Here is a 20260-nt window from a genome sequence, read left to right as displayed (position 1 = left end):
ATTGCTGAGCCCATTTTTGGATAACACAGTCTTCCACGTTTACCATTTGCCGTGTGAAGACTTGTTCTCCAACTACTTTTTACATTCAAACCATCTCAAAATCCTCCCTTATACACACCAGACCTTGATGCCATTGAAGCTTTGCTTGCGCAAACCTTCACAAAGCACAGCCTTAGGTACTGAAATTTCACAGAGCATTCTAAAACCGTCATCCAGATGATCAAGAACATGCTAAGAATTATTTTTATATTATCATTCAAATAAAAAGCCAAATTTAAAAAATCTTAGAGAGACCTTGCGATTCTCTGAAAACATTTTCTTCATTTGAGAGACACTAACGTAAATCTTTGGCTAGAGTGGAAAACCAATTCCTCCCAGCTTTCACATGGTCTAGTCCAACTTCCTGGAGTGAAGGTTGAAAGTCCTGTAATCGTAAGCTATGTGCATTTGCTGCAAGAGTCCTCTCCCCAGAGCTCCCTTGGGAAGCTGTAGTTCAAGGATTTGGTCTTGGCCATCTCTGTGTCTTTCGCTCAGAGGCACTGCTGACAGCCCCGATTTAATGGTTTTTAACTGTTTTCAGCTGCCCTGTGGCTCTTCTGCAGCCTTTTCACAGCAGTATGAGGAAAAGATTCTCTTCTTTCTTCAGTATTTAGAATTCTGGTTGACCTGTCTTACCTTTTCTATCATCTTCCAAAAGCCTTTCTTAGGGTTTGGTTTGGTGTCCCACCTGGAGGACTGGATACCTGATGCAGGATACCAGTGGGTAGAAGAGAAAGCACGGGAACCCTTTCCTGCTTAACCATCTGGTTTCTCGTTCTAGGTTTTCTGAATAGATCTTAAGAATGCCATCCACTCTGATAAAGCCTTGCTGAGTGAGATCCTCATTCGACATTTTTAGTGATGGAAGGGGCCTTGGGAAGCATGTCTTCAGGTAAGGAATACCTGCATTCAGAGACTCTGTGGTGGCTAGACTGAATTACCCTATCTGATCTGTACGGAATAGTGTAAGCACACGAGAGGCCTCAAGGAGTCAATGACTGTAAGGCAGGATGGTGCTAAGAGCTCACCCCTCTCACATCCAACATGTCTTCTTTCCAGGTTGTTGGATGCTGAGCTTTTTCACAGTTGGTCCAGGGACTGAGGGCAAGGGCCCAATTGGTATGCGGCTGGGGAGACCTTTTTACTGAGCTATTGAAAGGAAACAGCAACATATCTCTGAGGTGGGGAGACACTTGCTTAAAGCTATTTTGCTGTTTCTGTTGCATTTGTTACTGAGGAGCTGAGCTGTGGGCCCTCCTTTTTTCCTGCACATCCATAAGGGGTCTCTATCTTAAGATGCTTTCCCTCTCCTGCTGTTCATTCCTCCACTGAGAGCCAGACCTTCTTTCTGTGACTCATGCAGTTGCTGTAGAGATAATTCTGATGGCAGAGGCAGAGGCCATTGATTTGAGAGGAGGAAAGCAAGCCTCCTCTCATCATGCAAATACCCCTAATTAAGAAATCCAGAGAGAGATACTGTGTCATGGAAACATAATTTCCTTTGACTCAGAGAGTTTCAGGAATTGCTGCAGCCTATCAACCTATTTTGATTTCCTGGGTTAAATGGCTTCACCCTTTGCCCTGAGTTTTCTTGAACGAAAGTGAATTCAATCCAACATTGGTGAATTATCTTCTCTGTGCCAGGCATGGTCTTAGTAACTTGAGAAATAGGTATGAACAACAGAGTTCCTGCCCTCAAGGAGGTTACAATTGATTAAAATAATTAAGTGGTAAACCCCAATGGTATGCAGATCTTGATAGAAAGGTAAAATTTGGACACTGTTACGAGCTGAACTGTGTTCCTCAAAAATTCATATGTTCAAGTCCTAACCCCCAGTACCTCAAGTGTGACTTTATCTGGACATAGAGTTTTTTGTTGTTGTTGTTGTTTTTTTTTTTACAAAGGGAATTAAGTTATAAAGTAAGGTCATTAGGATGTACACTAGGGAGAGAAGTCTGGAAGAGATCCCTCACAGCCCGTAGAAGGAATCAATCCTGCTGACATCCTGAGTTTGGACTTACAGCCTCCAGACTATGAGACAAAAAGTTCTGTTCTTTAAGCTCCCCAGTCCATAGTACTTTGTTATGATGGCTCTAGCAAAATAGTATAAACACTCAGTGGCCCCCTTTCCACTGTTGTACGATCTGGTGGAAAACCCTGGGTGGATAGAAATTAAATGTTTGTAGAGTTTGAATTTGCTAGACATTTGATAAATTCATTCATTTATTCATTCCCCATCTCTTTACTCTGGTTTATTTTTATTACACTTTATCTGGGAAATTATTTTATCTTTTGTTTATTTGTTTACTGGTTCTCCACCTGCTTTTTGATAGATGTGTAATATGTATTTGTTGAAGAAAAATTTATCCCTACTCATTCTCTTTACTCTCTCCCTCTCCATTCAATATTCAAGCACCTTTTATGTCCATTCCATGTTCACCCCTGTCAGAACAAAAAGAAGTTCAAAGAATGGCTGTTGACTCAGGGGTGCTGGATCATAACTGTTACAGAGGGAAGGTGCAGTGGGCCAAAGTGTACAGGAAAAGGCTCATGGAGGAGAAGGAATCTATGCTTGAGATGAAAGAAAAGCCCAGGAGAGAGTATAGGGGAGTCCAGAATGTTCATATTCCATCAGCCTTCCTTAACACCTGGGAGCTGTGTTTAGGGAAGAGTGGGATTGCTCCAGACCAGAGGCTGGGCAAGGCATGGGGATGGAGATGATGGATAGAAGTTGGAGCTTCCTTCTGGCATCCCAGGAGGCCGGAGCCAAAGCCCAGTGGTTCTCAACTCTGGTTGCACATGAAAATCACCTTGTGAACTTAAAAAAAAAATGTTAATATAAAGACCCTACCTTGATCTGGGATGTCCTGGAAACTGTAGGCAGGGCTTCAGAGAGAAGAAATCCCTTTAGGATGGGGATTGACAACAATGGCTTATAGTGCAGGACCCACGCTGCTCTGCCCAGTCATGAGACTCTTGTAGTTCTGGAGTGATATAGGGATAACTGCTGGAAATTAGACATCTGGCTGCATTCCACTGGTATGGCCTCCTTTTCCTGATGGTAAAAGTGCCTGCTTGTGACATCAGAATATGTTGACAGATCTGTATCCTGTTTCCGCTTCTGTGCTATATTTTATGGTGGGAGCAGTAGCAACAGTAGCCAAAATAACCTGGTCTCCTTCTTTTTAGGACCCTTATGCTTCCTGAAGGTGTTCATAGGAACCACCTAGAGAAGTAGTTTTTGTTGTTGCTGGTTTTTATTTATTTTGAAGATGTTGGGGGGATCCAGAGTTTTAGGGATCTCACAACTTGGGTCCTGTTAGCTTAATTTCATCCAGCATTACTGTAAGGCCCTATCCTAATGCTTGGCCTATATAGTGGACTTTCACTCATGACACAGCAGAGATCCTCTGAAATGCTAAACTCCAGGTTCAGAATGAAAGAAAAATACTGCCGTATTTCTTTTCATTTGCATACTCTTGAGCAAACAGAAAGGGAGGAACAGAAAGAGAGTTGGTCAGTCTTTAAAAACCTAGAAATGTTTGGGATCTACCAGGCAACAGGTACTGTGCAAGATATTGTGGACATGAAATGATAAATTAGACGTTGCTCTTGCCTTCCAGTCTCTGATAATTTAGTTGGAGGGGCAAGAAATGAACATGTGAAAAGTTAACAATAAAGGATTTCTATAACAGCTCCGAACAATAGAATTGTTGTCAGGGGCATCACAGGAGTATATAATTTATCACCAAAAGAATTCTGAGGCCAGTTGGAACTGGCCAGAAGAAAGTGAGGTCACTTCAGGCCAGGGTAGTCAGGATGAGGGAGAGATGGGTTGGTGTGAACAAAAGTTAGAGCCTGTAGTAGTGTTGGCATGCTCTGGAAACAGGCGGAAACCCATTTGGCAGAAGCAAGGAGAAGAGTTTTAGGCGAGTGGAGAATGAGGGAGGGCAGAACTCCATAATGGAGGGCCTTGAACCCCAAACCAAGATGAGATTTCATCTTGAAGAAGTGGGAGAATGAAAGCTTTTCAGCAAAATGGACTTGAGTTGAAGAGATTCTATGGCCGTCCCCGAGCCTCAGCAGAAGACCTATGGTCTGCAGTGTTTCTAGTCATCATGGGATCTTTTGGAACCCTTGTCCAACTTCATCGTTTTGTGCCACTTAAAGGACACGGTGCTTGAGAAAAAACTTCCAGCTTGAAGGACTGGCCATAACTTTTTTAAATAAGGGAATTACTTCTTTTCAGTATCAAGTGTATGTGGCATTGAACTTAGGGGGCGGGAGTGACCAGGTAGCTTTAGAAAGCTCCCTTCCAGCCTCCACAACACTGTTCAATGACTCAGCAATGGAGGTTTTGCAATAGGCTTATAGAACTAGATCAGCTTGCTTTTCCTAAGGAAACCTTAGTGTCCTAAGAAAACCTCAGCCTGGGCCCCTGCCCTGCCAGGTTGAAATGCCTTCTGTCTTCTGGTAGCACGCCTGTAGCACATGCTCTGGAACTAGTGTCAGGGAATCCAAAAACGGCCTTGGAATCAAGTCAGATTTCAGTTCAAGCTCTCCCTCTGCCTCTAACCACTTGTGTGACGTTGGGCTAGTTACCTGACCTCTTCCAGTTACAATTTCCTCATCTGTAAAACAGAAACAATAACTACTTCATGGGGTGGTTATAGGTCTTAAGTGAGACAAGGATTAAGTGACACACAGTAAGTATTTTTTCTATTACAAAGTCCATAATATTTCTATCAAGGAAATTAGTTGTGTCTTTTGGCTCCCCCCAAAACAAAATCAGATTTCCTGACTTTCCACCTACACCTTTTCTTCTAGGCCTGCCCTAAAATTTGTGCCCTACAGGTGGCTCTGCTCCCCAAAGTGTGCCTGACCTAGAAGGGGTTCAAGGAGAAATTACTGTTGCCCAAGAAGTGGGCTGAACCAGAGGGTAATCCTCGCTTTGCCAGATCTATTTAGAAGACCCTTCCCTCTGGAACAAATTGAACACAAAGAAGGGGGATTTGGGTATAAAGCAAGAAAACAGGATTTCTAATTGTAAATCTGTGTTTCCCAAACAACTTTCCAAGACACATGCTTCTATATAATGTTTACTCTGCGCCAGGCACAGTTCAACCACTTTACAAGCATTAATTCATCGAATCCTCATAACAACTGTATGAGGTAGGTGTTATTATCCCAGTTTACAGTTGGGGGAACTGAGCCACAAAGAAGTTATGCAACTTGCTGAAAGTCACACAGACACACAGGTGACTTTGAGCTCTGGCATTGCCATGGGGAAAACTATTGTACAAAAACTAGTGGGGAAGAGAGCTCATCTAAAATGCCTTCTTTTGACAAAGCTTTCAGGTGTTGTAACAAGGGATTTAAACTCAGGTGAATCAACAACACTGTCATCCATGATGAGATACCTGAGCCTTGCTTCCCAGGTGACCTCAGCTCTTGGGAGTGGCATCACTGGGGTCCTCCTTGAGACAGTTCTGGCTAGGCTGCTCTTCTTTTCTTGATCTATTTCTTTTGATAAACATCTGTCATGCATCAGCCATGCACTGGGCACAGTGCTAGGTGCTGGGGACACCAAGGTAATTATAAACAAGTTGTAGACTCACGGCCTCGTGGGGAAAGTCGAGAAATGAAACGATGGTCACATACATACTGAAGAAAGGGCTCTACAAGGGTATCCCTGCCTTTCTTCACAGAAGTGAGCCTCACTTTCTCTAATTCAGAACTGGAGCCAACACATTCATTTACAAGAGAAGTAACTGCCACAGTCTGTCCGCTGACAAAGCCAAGCAGGATGCCTTTTGTTCTCTGTCTTCCTCCCTCCTTCACCACATCTCCCACTCTCTGTTCTTTGATCTTGTCCTCCTTCCCTTCTTTTTTCCTCTTTTTGCTTTTCTCTTCATTATCTGCAGACCTTTCCAGGGCCTCTCCCAAGCACTTATTCTCTGAGCCTACCTGTCTTTTTAGTATATTTAGACATCCAAAGTAAGTCAAAGAATGAAAAGGGTTGGGAATCACCGACCCAGATCTTGTCAAGTTCATAACCGGTTATTTTGTCTTGTTACACTGGCATTTCCTGCCTCTTTGTGACCTCAATAGTGAGTTGAACATCCCAGGTTGCTCCCTTATTCAAATGCAGTGTGGCTGGGATTGCTAAGATGAGGAACATTTCAGGGAGAAAGAGATCAGAGTGGGTACCAGAGGTGAGGAAGAGCCAAGTCTGAGTACAAAGAGTAACGTCTCTCCTTGTTTTCAGGCCCCAAATGCCATCTCTGCACTAGACCTCCCTTGACAAAGCCCAGCTGCTGTTACTGGGAAAAGTGTAGCAGCCAGAGGATACAGAGAAAGTGCTTCATTTGGGGCTCTGAGAAAGGGGACTAAGGAAGCTGATGGTGAGAAAAATGAACAGACTGTCCTCCTACTAATGCTGCTTGTTCCTCAGTAACAAGCCTGTGAAGAAAGCATCTTTAAGAGAAGACCTTAATCACACTTTCCTGCTTCTCTTCCATTAACTCTATCATTTCATCCTCCTTCTCCCTAAGAGACTTAAAGTACTGTAATTTTCAGAATTCAGTTATTTCTGGGTCTTCTAGTGATATTGTTTCTTGCTTTTAATTCATTGGAAAGCAGTGAAACCAGATGGCTCTGCCTCCCTTTCTGAGGCTTTGCTAGCCCCAGAACTTGTTCCCTGCCTTCCTTTGTTTCATCCACTTACCTGTCCAGAAATCCAACCATCAAACATTTATTGTGCTTATACTTTGTGCAGAGCTCTCTGGAGAACACAAAGATGGAGAAGACAAACTCAGTGCTTTCAGGAGGAGGAGACACATCTGTGCAGGAGACACATCTAAATATAATAAAAATAAATACAGATACAGAAGAGATTTTGTGGAACTTGCATTGACTTTTCTCTTTACCATTTTAGAAGTGATATGGCTCTTTAAAACAAGCCTCCTACATTCTGATGCTTTTTTCTCTGCTATGAGCTCCAGGAAGGCCAAGTTAATCCTTTCAGGAAAGAGAGTTTTGCCGCAGGCCAGGAGAAAGGAATGGACTTTGGGATCAGGATGGACACCTTCAACCCAAAGATTTTAATCAGCAGGACAAGATATGCTTGGGTCAGAATCAGGCCTGGCTCCGTGGCAGACCTTAAAACCAAGAGAGACAGACATAACCCAGAGCACAGTAGTAGATGCAATGTTTCCTTTTTCAGGATTCCTTTGAATAAGTTACTGTCCTTTCTCCTAGAGCATAATGGTCAAGAGCATCCAAAAGTCATGATACACTCATCCCTTTAAGAATTTCATCACTGGATTAGCTGGTTTGAGGTAACAGATCTAGGAAAGGAGCTGGTGAGGAGTGGGGGTGGGTACACTGAGTGAACAATAGATTTGGAGACAGTATTTGAGGCAGGCAGTCATGATATTTGTCACATAGGTGTGTTTTTTTTTTTAAGATTTATTTATTTGAGAGAGAGAGAGAGAGAGAGAGAGAGAACTTGAGTGAACGTGATGGCGGGAGGAGCAGAGGGAAAGGGAGAGAACCTTCAAGCAGAGGCCCTGCTGAGCGTGAGCCCAACTTGGGGCTTGATCTTACGACCCATGAGACCATGACCTGAGCTGAAACCAGAGTCGGATGCTTAACCAACTGAATCACCCAGACACCCCATGGCACATAGTTTTTAAACCAAATGATAAACGAGGAAAATTCAGGGTCGATTCTTCATCTCTTCAATCAAGTCTATCAAAGGTTACAAAGTCATTCTAGGTAAAATGGATAATAGAAGCCTCTATATAACTGAGTTCAAAACATGGACCCCAAAATATCCTTCTATATTTAGCTAGGGGATCAGTCCATTTTATTTGGGGGTGTTCAGACTCTACCTGAGTCTTGAAGGATGAGTAATTCACAAGGTGCACAAAGTTGAGAAAGAGATTCTAGAGAGAAGAGGGATGGAGATGTGAAAGTGTCGAGATGGTGGGGCTGAGGTATAGCTGCAGAGAGAGGAAGAAGCTAGAAGTGCCAGGTTTAGAGCCTGCATAGTCCACATTAATGAATGGGAGGCTGCTTGAAGCTGAAGGAGGTGAGGCCAGCTACAGGACCCCCTGCCATGGGTGGGAAGAGTGGAGGGTCTCCTGAGTTTTCTCGATCCACTGGGGCGGGTGTTTCTGGGATAGGAAGCTGCACAGGGAGGGCACGGAAGAATCTGTTACAAAGGCAAGTTTGGTAGAAGATATACTTGGAAGCCAGGGTGAGCCAGTGGCAACGTTGACAGCTGCTTTGTGTCCACTCCCTGGGTGTGTTCCTCTCCTCCGCCGCACGAGACCACAATTTCTAAAGAGACTTGCTTTGGGAGCCCTTTCTGGTTTATTAAGGTGTCACCTGGACAGCATACAAACAGCACAAGTGGAAACTACAAACCCACAGACAGAATAAATTATGACATTTGCATTTAAAAGTAAACGGTAGAGGAATCCGTGCTCCAGGAGGGCTTCCCAGTCCAGTGTCTGGAGATTCACGAAGTGTCGGCAGCCCTGAGAGTTCAGGACCAATCTTCTGCGAGACATTGGGAGCCCATCGACCCCCTGCAAGCATATCTAATGAGGCCCAAACTCCTGCACACAAACATGGATACACAAAGACGAACACACAGGGAGTGGGAGGTGGGGTGGGGGACGGCCTGTAAACAACAATCGCTTAAAGCAAAATGGACCCCGTTGCGCTTTCCCTGTGGTACCAGGGGTGGTTACGTTCAGGCCCTGGCTCTTCACCAACTCCCCGGCTCCCTTGAGAGGTGTGAATGGGCGCCTGAGGCAGTGGGGTGGTGGGGGGCTGCTGCCTGAGGCCAGGAACCCAGTTCTGTTACCCGCAGGGTGAGCACTACCTTGGTCTACTGTCTGGCCTGCCCAGCCCTGCTGGCCACTCCCAGGAGAATGAATGAAGAGATGTGCCCTCAGGGAAATCTACCGCCTTGGGAGTCCCGTGAACTGTGGGCAAGTCCTATGTGGGCCACTCTCTAGCAGTGTGATATCTGGGGAAGTTACCTCAGTTCTCTAAGCCTCAAATTCCCCATGTTCCCCATCTGTGAAATGGGAACAAGAGTGCCTACTTCACAGGGTTATCATAAGGAATTACTGAAATTTTATATTGCCAAGTACCATGCTAGACTCAAGCGAAATATTCAAAACCTATTTTCTTTTCCTGCCTTCTCCCCCATTTCTTCCTTTATATTTCCCCATTTTCTATTTCCAGGTTTATGTAGTTGTATGTTATCCCAATGGCACCAAAATCACCTCTTGACAAACAGGGCCTCTCCTACCCCATCAGAAATTGCCAGTGTGTGCTTTTCCCACCCTCCGCCCCCTCCCAGTACAAAACTGTACCACTGGAAGAGTCAAAGAGATGGGCCACAGTCTGGGCCTCCGGTGTCATCTGAGCTCAAGAATGAGACCTGGGGAGACTATGGGTACATGGAGACCTGACAGTCTCAGGGATGCTGGTGAGATGCCATAATGGCAGAAAGACATGTGCACCAAACAGTGGTGTACAGGTGATTCTGAGCTGAGTCTGGTCAGAAGCTGGAAATGAGGGGGGGTGGTGTTCACAAACTTCAGCAGAAATACAACCACCCCCTACCAAGAGTGGGGCGCACAAGAATGTAAGAGACTATCTTCCTAGCAGGTCTGTCCACCAGAAGGCCAGTTTGATGGGTCACCGTCTACAACTCTGGTTCTGCAGAAACTCTCTTTCTATCTCTCCATCTGTATGTCTGCAAAGTTATCCACCTGGTATATATTAAGAGTTTTGTAGAATACAGACTGACCAGGACGGAAGACCCTCTGTGCTCATTTAGCACCTTTTATCTAAAAGTTATTTTTTATGGTCACTCAACCAGAGTCTTTTTTAGGAATGCTGTGAGGTAGTAACAAGACAGGCAATACCCCTCTTTTGATAGATTGAGAAGAGCTCAAGGTAGCACAGTGCTCAAGTGAGCATAGCTGAAACATGGTAAAGGCTTGATTAGTTCAGGGCACCGATCTGTTTCCTGAAGGCCAGAACTGGCCTTCCACCTAGAGGCCTTGGTATGGCTTGTCCTGAACCAACCTCTATATCCAGACCCACTCTGCTGCTTTTCACACCAGTGTGGGTTTCAAGTCATCTTTGAAGTTCACGATAGGCTTTGAGTGGGCCCACAGCTTCTCCCAGGAAGCCAGCCCGCCAGCAGGGTCAGGGTCGCTGTCTGATGAGCCACTGTCACTGGAATCAGAGGAGCTCTGGAAGCAGATTTCACAGTAGGGCCGGTGGCAGTGGCAGAAGAACTCGTCTGAGCTGCTGGACTCAGTGTCAAGGTAGTTGCATGGAGAGGACATGGAGGGACAGTGTGGGAATCCCAGGGGCAGCAGCAGCTGCTGCTCAGGAACGTCTGGTGAGGCTCTGGATAGGTGTGGGGCAGTGGGACACGGTGCCCGGTCAGAGCCAGAAGGCTGGTGGGAAAATGCTGCATGGCTCCCTGTGGCCCCCTGGGGCTCTGTCTGGCTTTGTTTGCTGACCTCCATGGTGCCCAGCTTGACTTGAGGATCTGGGGGTAGTGAAGTCTTCCTGGAAGAGGGTTTTGGGACTCTGGAATCAGCAGTTTGGGGATCCAGGCAGGCACTGTCCCTATTGTGCACATTTAGCCGCCCACTGTGTGCCCCAGAAACAGTCTTATTTGCACGATGCCCCACATATGAAGGTATAGAGCCTGGGAAATGTGAGCGAGCCCGCAGTGCTGCCCGCCTTCTCCTCACCATATATGGGCTGAAGCCCAGCTCCTTGGAGAGGGGAATCTTCTGGGGGCTGTGGGTAGAATTGCTCTTCCAGGGCTGCTGGGGATAGGACAGGGAAGAGGGGAGGGGAGCCTCAGTGCCCAGGCCCAGATCTTGTAGGACTTCCTGAAGCTTCTCCCTGATCATTGAATTGACCCTTGACAGCCGCTTTTGGGGCTCCTCTGAGTTCTCCAGCTGCTCCTGTCTCTGGGGAATGGGGCCTTCTCCCCCTGGTATGAGACTCTGGTGGGGGTTCATGGGTACTTGGTCTCGCCTTTCTGCACCTCGGCTTTGATCAGGCCATGGCTTCTGGCTGCAGCCCAAATTTAAATGCTCAGAAACATCTTTCAAGCTAGAAATTTTCTCCTTCTGCCCTGGGGAGGAGCTGGTGTCCTTCACAGCCCACACCAGGCTTTGTACACTTGAGGAGGGCACTGAGGTGCTCTGGGAGCCAACCGGGGCAACCACACTGGTACCATTCTGAGAGTCAGAGAGGCATTCCGAAGGCCCTTGAGCTACCAGGCTGTGGGCAGAGGCTGCAACCAGGATGTTCTTGCTGTGGGAAGAGGCAGGAGGGACAGCCCACTCTGGGGGATCGAAGGTGCACTCGGCTGACATCAGCCTCACTAGCTTCTCTTTGGCGTTGTTTACTTGTTCCTGCAGGCTTTCAATCATAGCATTTTTCTGTAAAATAAAAGCGAAACCATCAATAAAGGATGCCTCTGAGGGTTTTTACATTGTTTCCCATGGTGGAGAAAGCGTGGCATCGGAACCTTGCTCTAAATTCCTGTTCCTCCGCATATTGGCTGGTGATCGCAGGCTCTGAGGATGTGAGTGAGGTGCTTAGCACAATACTGACACATGGTGCTCAATAAAGGTTAGCCATGATTTATTGTTGGGTGATCTTAATCCCCCCTTCCATCCCCAGAGCGTGTGGCTTTGTCTGTGAGAAGGGAGGTCAACAGCATTAGCTGTTTGCTGGCTGTACAGCCCCCTCTCCCCTTTCCTCAGAGCTCAGAGGGTCACGCCGCTCTGCGGGACACCACCCTGGATGTTTGAGATGGCCCAACTCGGGGTTTGTCACACTTTCGCAAATCACAGATGAGTTTCAGGCACATCTCCAGGGGATGAATGAGTGAGGAAATACGTATTTTGCCTCTTGCTAAACAGACTAGAACATTTGGGAAGAACAGAGAGAAGAGTGGAGATTCCTGCACCAAAGAGACAAGACCCGAGCTGGGGTTTGGGAAGGGTGCAACAAGATTCTCAGGTTGGCGTCATCACCTCCCCTGGCTGGACCTCGGGGGCGGGCGCCAAAGCTACCATGTGGAGACATTAGCTGTCGGTAGCTCCTAAAGAAGTGGAGAAACTTTTGTTATTCTTGTTATTGGCATAGTTGGGACTGAAACTCTGATCACTTGATTGAGTCGCTCCAGCATGGAGCCCAGGAGATGACTGAGCTCCGAGACAGTTTTGCTGTGGAGCAGCCTACCTGCTTCACGGCTCTGAGCTGACCAACGCTGTACCCGGGAGGCTGGCAGGTGAGGGCTGCAGGGGGGTGCCTGTCCTAACTGCAAGATTAGGGGGCACGAAGTAGGAGGAAGGGGTGGTGGTGGGTGTGCCCTGAGCATCCACTGGTGGTACAGCTGGTGACTGTCTAGCTCGGAACTTACGTCCACCTTCTGAGAGTTCTGATATTCAAAAGTAGTGGAGCCCAAAGGAGAAGAGATGGTCTTGGGGCAGATGATACAGGGTCCAGGGTTCGGGGTTAATAACACAAATTGCCTTCTAGGAAGTGCTTGTCCAAATACCAAAATGCTGCCTCTTTGTGGTCATCCTCTCTAGAAGCTGAGGATGACCATCTGGACATCCACTTATTGCGCCCAAGAAATAAAAGAATGTTTTCCTTCTTTAGGCTACCTGAAATAAGTCACCTGTGGACTGAACCTGTGGTTTTTTTCCTCAAGTTGATATGGGGGTGTTGCCCAGAAGTGACCCTTTAAGTAAACTAGTCCAGCAATAGTCCTCAGGCAGCGACTCCGAGCAGATCTCCTGTTCGCTCTTTATAAGCAGCAGGGTGATTTTCCGAATATTGGCACTCCAGGCTCATCCTGGCTTAGTCTTCTTTTATCATCAAGAGAGAGTCCAGGACCAGTGAGTAACTGGTGAATAAGCGGAAGGGACTTGCCTCTGAGCTCCCGCCTCCCCATGTCCCTTTGCTCACCTGCAGAGTGGTGAGGCCGGGGCGTTGCCGGGGAAGTGTAGATGACTCAAGGACTCACCAGGAGCAGAGTGGATGAGTAACACGACGACATTCATTCGGGCTCTTTATGATATCTGGGTGGTGCCTGATATCTTCCTGAGGATCTCATGGGCGTGACTGAGCTGGCTGCACAGGAGGGACCCCAACCCTCTTCTTCCTCACCAGCCCCTCCTCCCGAAGCCCCCCTGCACGTTCTCATAGGCTTCACGAGGTCTCCGCGGCCCCACAGAGTTAGGAGGAAACCACCAGCTGACGACAACTACCCAGCAAGTAAACTCCGAGTGCTGACTTTTTGTGCCCCAAATCCCTCTGAGTGTAGAAAAATAGGGTAAACATTGAGTTGGGAAGAATACTTTTCTCCCAGCAAACCAAACATCTGAAGCTGACTGGTGACGAATTTAGAAATGTCAGCCTAAACAGTAAATTTCCCTTGTTCCAGAAAAGGAAATGGGACCCTGTCTTCACCGTGGCTGCATACTAATTAAAGGCGTGGTGTGAGGCGTTGCCATTGTAAACCAAAATCCGACCTACCGTGGCAGCTACATTTAAATGAGCTTATTAATTATTACTTTTGGTACATTCGGGGAAGCAAAACATCCATTGGTGTGTTTTATAAGGTGCAGGCCATAAGAGGAAATGGAGTCACCCTCTTGTAGGTGAGTTCCCTCTGCTGCAGAGTGTACGAGGGAGTGTACAGGTCTTCAACCTCTGGGAAGGTTCTGCCTGCTGGCCTTCCCACAGCCTGGTGAGTCAGTGATGCATGCTGCTCAAACAGCCTCTGGGGGACCTCTGGCCAGAGGGTCAAGCGGGGTGAGAGTAAGAAGATGGACTGCAAGTCAGAGGAGACAGAGGGGCTGTGGAAGGGGCTGCATGAAGGGACCTGCAACGGAGGAGCTGGAGTCAGGGGCTGTGCACAGATGGAAGCAGGAGGGCTACTTGTGTTTATGTGCCAGGCAGTGCTGGTACTGGAGACTCAGATACGGGAAGCTCTCTAGGCCTGTGGAGGAGCCCAGGACAGGCTGCTTGTTCTCAGGCCTGTTCTGGGAAAGATGTTCCAGGTGTAGGGCACCGGGAGGAGGCCAGGATTTACTGCCTTTGCATCTGCTCTCTATTAGGGCCCTTCCTCCGCAGACTCAAAGCATCTTTTTGGATAGAGCAGATTCAGTTACTGCGTGGGAAACAGGGTAGCGTGGCAGAAATACAAAAAGCACGTCACAAATTACCATAAGGCTAAAGAGTCAGGCCACTTGGCTGTTCCAGCATTAGCTGATTGTGAATAAAAACCATCCTGGCTGTTCTCGCCAAGTTTCCAGCCTTCTGTTCAGCTGGAAAAAAAAAATACTTCTTTGAAGACTTCACCGAGTATCAAAGGCAATGCAACTTACTCTCTTGACAGGTAGGAAGAAATCTGGCTTTGAAATCAGGTCCTGAACGCTTCATGAATAGTAAAGAAATGGAGAAATATTACTCCGGTGGATTAAACAGCTCCAGACGGAGGGTGTGGTGTGAGGGAATAGAGGAGCACAGGCAGTGGGGGCCTGGGGCAGTTAATCCCTTCCCTGGTTGTGTCCCGTAGGTCCCCACCACACCATTGTCTCGCATAGGGACAACTGATACCCAGGTGTCAGGACAGTTTCAAACAAGTGCAGTTTCCCACATAGCACCTACTCAGGTGTGTTCTGTACTGAAAAAGAATGAAATATAATTTAGTTAGTGTGAAAAACTGATTCCTCTGAATCCTGTGTCTCCTTTCTGAGGCAGTGCAGCCTGAAGCTTTTCCAGGTGCTTTCTTCGAGCCCACAGCACACTGCCCAACTCTGGGACAGGTGCCAACTCTGGCTCAAGAACAGAAGAAAAAGGGGCTTGAGGTTGGCCCAGTTCTCCCCTGGCACTACTATGATCTTCAGAGGCCGTATTAAGCCCTCCACCCCATTTTGGACACTTTCTGGGTTGGTAGGATGATTGAAATCTCTAGTTCAAACCTGGAAAGGACAAGAATGGGCCCCGTAAGATCTTGGAAATGAGCGCACTACTTTAAGTAAAGACAATATATCATACATAAGAAGCTAGGATCCACTACTGCTCAAGGGCTTTACAACACTGTTCCCCCTGCTTGGAATGCTTTTCCCTGCACCTGGTCAATTTGTACTTAACCTTCAGCTCTCAGCTCAGAGAGTCTTTTCTGACCATTCTCGCCTTCACTACCCATTATTCTGTCTTACCACACTGATTTCTTCCTTCATAATTCTTTTTTTTTAAGATTTTATTTATTTTTGTGAGAGAGAGAGCACGCGCACGCACACACACAAGTGAGGGGGGAGGGGCAGAGGGAGCGGGAGAAGCAGACTCCCTGCTGAGCAGGGAGCCCAATGGGGGGGGGCTCGATCCCAGGACCCTGGGATCATGACCTGAGCCAAAGGCAGACGCTTGACTGACTGAGCCACCTAGGCGCCCCTTCCTTCATAATTCTTACCACAGTTTAGAATTATACATTTACTTGACCAACATCTATTTCCTCCAGTAGACTGTGGGCTCCGTGAGGTAAGGACTGTATTTGTTTTGTTCATCAGCACTTTGCATAATGCCTAGTACACACGTGGCCAGTGAATGAATGCAGTGCGTGAGGTCAGCAATGGGAGGGTCCCTGGAGAAATGCTGACCCTTTTTGCCCAGGGCTGAGAGAAGTGGGAGTGGCTAAGAAGTGGGGGAATGGAAGAATAAGAAAGAATGTTAGCCATGAGACATCTGGGGTCTACCACTGCATGACTGGAGTTCTTGCTGACAGAGAATCCACCAGGCAGGGGTCTAGCTTACTTCTGTGAGGAGTCTGTCCATGGAGTTTCTCTCTCCTCCAGCGTGGCAATTCTGCTCCTCACCATACGGGGTATGGAAGCTTTTGCTGGGAGTGCTGAAATATTTGGCCATGCGTCGGGTTGTTTGGTTTTCCTCTTCAAATGCCTTCCACTGCTTCAGCTGTTAGATAAAAGAACACATGTTATTTATTTAATTAGACTCCCAGAAACACATTCTCTCGCTCTTTTTCAAAAATATTAAGGAATGACAGAGTCACAGATACACACATATAAACTATTCTCTCCTCAAAATGTACTTTACTCTGGGAAGTTCATAAACAGCAGTGACAGAAGGTATAGAGAAGGTTAAGGTCATTCTTAGTTTAAAAAATGCCAAAGGAAGAAGATGACAGGGAGATAAGATAGAATAATCTTAGCTTGACCCCTCTACCTACCCATGGCTGGACAAGGAGAACCAGAGCTGAAGTATGCTTCTAGAGCCATATTCTCAAGCCAGAGTTTAGGAGCTCTCACAGGGTGAAGCAATCTAAACATTGTATGTTTCAAATGAAACTGCTTTTAGCTGTAAGTTGCTGTTCTTAATTATTCCCATTTGTGGAGTAATGGTGTGCTTACTGCTACTGAAAGCCCAGTCCTTGCCGGAGGACTTCTAACCCAAATCAATAATCAAGTCTCGGACACATAGAAAACCACAAATGTCAATAAAGATCGATAGAAATGACAGAACATTAGGTCTGAGAGCTGACTGTCCTTTTTACGTGACAAATGAGGAAAGACTCAGAAGGAGTATGACCTTTCAAAGCCCCACAGCTAGTTAGCAGCACAGCCCCAGCTGTCACCAGGGCCCTGTGCCACACCACATCTCCTCAGCACGGCTGATGAAGACAGAGCCTGGTAACTGTGGGGGGTCCTACAGAGGGTTTTTCAGTAGAAACTGGTTTTGAAAAATAATCTGTGGAAGCTTAGGCTGGTTTAATTTCGTAAGAATGGAATGGAATATAGAACATTCACAAGCAGGGGCATGTTCCTGGGCCTTTGGGATATTGTCTCCATGTGGCGAATGCCAGTAATGCGAAGGCCAGGGGTGGGGGCAGCGGCAGTGCTGGACACGTGTCCTTCTCTCTTAAGGAATTCTCATCATCAGGAGTGCTAGTGAGGTACACTGGCTCTAGGTAGGATGCTGAGGGGTCTGTGGGGAGCCTCACAGGGATCCTGGAATTTATTTGCTTACTAGTCAAACATTTATTAAGCTCTGACTATGGAGTGTAACCCAAATTTGGTAAAGCTGATAAGATTCTAAATTCCCACCACCGACTGCAATACATTCTCACCCAAGACCTCCTGGGTCCTCTGTTGACTCAGCATGAGTCCTTTATGGTACCAGGAGTCTGGGTGATCTGTGCTGGGTCCGGCTAGGACCGTCCCCTCTGGATACCCTTCTCGAAGTCCCCTTCCCCAGGGGGCCATCCGCTCAGCTGGCGACTCAGGAGTTAGGAGCCTGGCACCGCAGGGTCACTCTGTGGTCTTCAGTGGATGGACCCCCAGTGTCCTAGCACTCACCCTAGCAGTGTTGCAGTGTGTCTGTTCCCTCCCAGGGCCCCTCGTTTCCATAGCAGTATAGCTTTTCCTTTCTCTCCCAGCACCCCCAGTCTGAGCCCTCTCTGCAGGGCTGCTGGAAGAACTGCTCAATATTGATGTTAGGGCACCACCGGGGCTACTGGGCTGCCTCGCCCTAAGCTGGAGGGCAGAGCCAGGGTGTCCCTTGACTAAATCCTCCTCCTCCCCTTTGTGGGGATCCTGGTCTTAAAGACTTGACTCTTCTGGCTTTCTGGACCATGGCAATAAACGACCCCCAGGTCACAATTTCAGGACTTCTCCATGGCGCTTCCTCCAGAAGGCAAGCATTTTCTTGTTTTCTCAGCCTCTGGGCTACGTGGGTGTCGTAGGATGAATAATGTTTCCCCAAAGATGTTCTTCCCCTTCTAATCTCTGGAACTTGTGAATCTGTTACCGCACACGGTGAAAGGGAGTCTATAAATGTGACTGAGTTAAGGATTTTGAGAAGGGGAAACTGTTCTCGATTATCTGGGCAAGGCCAATGTCATCGCAAGAATCCTTAAAAGAGGAAGGCAGGAGAGCGAGAAGGAATGTTGACAGTGGAAGCAGAGGTCTGAAAGAGAGAGAGATGAAGATACCACACTGCTGGCTCTGAAGATGGAGGAAGAAGCCATGAGGGAAACAATGAAAGCAGCCTCCAGAAGCTGGGAAAGGCGTGGAAACACATTCTCCCCTAGACCCTCCAGAAGGAACACACACCTAGTGACATCTTGATTTTAGTCAAATAAGGCCCATTTCAGATGTCTGACCTCCAGGGCTGTAAAATAATAAATGTGTATTGTTTTAAGCTACTTGGTTTGTGGTAATTTGTTACAGCAGCAATAGGGTGCTAACACAGTGGGACTGACTCTCAATCTCTACCAGGTAACCAGGGCCTTCAGAAGTTCACCCTGTGTGTTTCTCTCACCTCCTGCCACTCTCCCCTTGCTTCAGCTTGTACTTCAGAAAGTGCAAAGCGCACAAATGTTATGGTGCTCCAAACATACCCTGTTCTGTCTCCTATATGGCTGCCTCTGGTCATGGTGCTCCCCCATTGAAAATGCCACCCACTGTCCTTCCCCACCTGCTCAGTGAACTGTTATTCCTTCCTCAAGACTGGGCCCAAACACCTCATTTTCTGAGAAGGTGTCACTGAGTTCACAGACGGCCTGAGGCACACCTTCCTCAACATTAGGTAACATGCCTTCCTCAGACACTTAAGGCACGTGTTATAATTCCTTTCACATCTGCTCCCTACTAGACTTGGAGGTGGGGCCGTTGTGTTGAACTACATGTTTCCTGCAGTTAATAAGTGATGGAGAGATACAAGAACAAATGAAGGAAGCCTTCCTCTAGAAAGCTAGGGAGCACTGCGACGTATACAGATAATATAAGGCAGAGTAGAAATCCCTTAACACCTTTATGAAGGAACAGATGAAACACTTGGGGAATTCAGAAGAAAAAACCATGTCCTATCTCAGAACCCACCTGCCTCTCAGAGCGAGAGGGATGGAGGGAGGATGTGTATAGAGATGGGTCACGTTCAGGTCACAAAAGCAGAGGCTGGCTCATTGCTGGTGATGACCTCAGTGTTTGGCATAAACACTTAGGCATTTCCTGAGGGCCTGAGTAGAGTGCTGCTTGGCCCACTTGCCTCTTCAGTAATGTCAGCCATTTCACTCAGCTTTCTAGCGCCACCTAGCCGCCCTTGATGTATCTGTGCCTCTGCTTTCATTAGCCCCTCCCATCAGTCCAGTCTGAAGGCTTAGCCACAAGAAGGCAGGCAGTCCACCTCCTGCTGCCTCCCCTCCCCATACAGCTCTCCCCACACACCTTTCCAAATTTGTTCAGCTGTCCTATTTTCCTGGAAGACACAGTGCAGGTCTCACAGGGAGAATCTTTCTTCTACCAAAGGCCACTGAGCCAGAGAGGAAAATCAATTCAGAGGCATACAAAAAACTGACAAGCCTCAGTTACTTTTATATTTTGAAATAGCATTTACCCCCCGAAACCTAAACTACAATAAACTATAACATATCTTTTTTGGTTTTAGATTATGGTCAGTTCAAGAGGAGAAAAAGCATGAGACAGAAAATAGAAGAGGAAAGACAGAGTAAGAGAATGGAAGCTCAAGATGGCTAGGAAGAAAAGGGGGCGTGAGTCAGAGAGAAGGAAAGAGAAAGACCCACACTGTCTGTCCACCCAGTTCCTGTACCCCTTAATTTTTCCATTTTTACTCCCACTTCAACAATCCCAAGTGCTTGTTGCTGAGGTCAAACCTGCAAGTGAGATTCCAAGCTGCACTTTGCCCTGCATGTTTATGTCTGTGTATAGATGGGAGCAAAGCTATATTACCACTGAGGATTCAAACGCCAAGGACAGTGGGAGTCTTCCGTCTGAGGCTCAGGATGTGAAAGGGACAGAGGTGGGTGTGGAGGGGGAAGTTACAAGTAGGGCCACATCATGGAGGTTGCAGATTCACTCAATTTTCAGATACAGGTCTTGTTTAGGTCAGGAAGGCTTTCCTCTAATAGTTCCTAGGTGACTACTTCTGCCCCAAATTATCTTGTTGTCTTTCAGAGACTCTTATTAGCTCTAAATTGTATCCTAGATCTGTTCTCCATATTTTCTTGACTAGTCTCATTTTTTATCCGTCTCCTTGTTTTCTGTTTCCTTGAATTAACTCACTAATTCAGTATTTTGCCATGTCCAATTGCCTATTCGATGCTTT

At 47.0% G+C, this 20260-nt stretch overlaps 1 protein-coding gene and 1 long non-coding RNA gene across 2 annotated transcripts in view; one reads left to right on the top strand and one right to left on the bottom strand.

The window, feature by feature from the left end:
- Positions 1 to 517: 517 nt before the first annotated feature.
- LOC123784290 (uncharacterized) lies at positions 518 to 6903 on the top strand. The gene is made up of 4 exons (XR_006777427.2): positions 518 to 615; positions 821 to 931; positions 6309 to 6444; positions 6819 to 6903. It is a non-coding gene; the product is annotated as an uncharacterized LOC123784290 (long non-coding RNA).
- Positions 6904 to 8400: 1497 nt separating this feature from the next.
- The window catches only part of GPR156 (G protein-coupled receptor 156), an 87241-nt gene continuing 75381 nt past the window's right edge, over positions 8401 to 20260 (bottom strand). Inside the window, exons 9-10 of the mRNA XM_045785090.2 lie at positions 15935 to 16093; positions 8401 to 11541 (exon numbers count right to left, since the gene is read on the bottom strand). Of these exons, the coding sequence (XP_045641046.2) occupies positions 10186 to 11541; positions 15935 to 16093 (1515 nt within the window). The 3' untranslated portion in view covers positions 8401 to 10185. The remainder of the gene's footprint in view (positions 11542 to 15934; positions 16094 to 20260) is intronic.

Source organism: Ursus americanus, chromosome 4 (genome assembly GCF_024610735.1).
Source record: "Ursus americanus isolate L20-20 chromosome 4, mUrsAme1.1.p, whole genome shotgun sequence".
In the NCBI taxonomy this organism is placed as follows: domain Eukaryota; kingdom Metazoa; phylum Chordata; class Mammalia; order Carnivora; family Ursidae; genus Ursus; species Ursus americanus.
The sequence above is the reverse complement of the archived record's forward strand: the minus strand, read 5'-3'. Positions and strand labels throughout refer to the sequence as shown.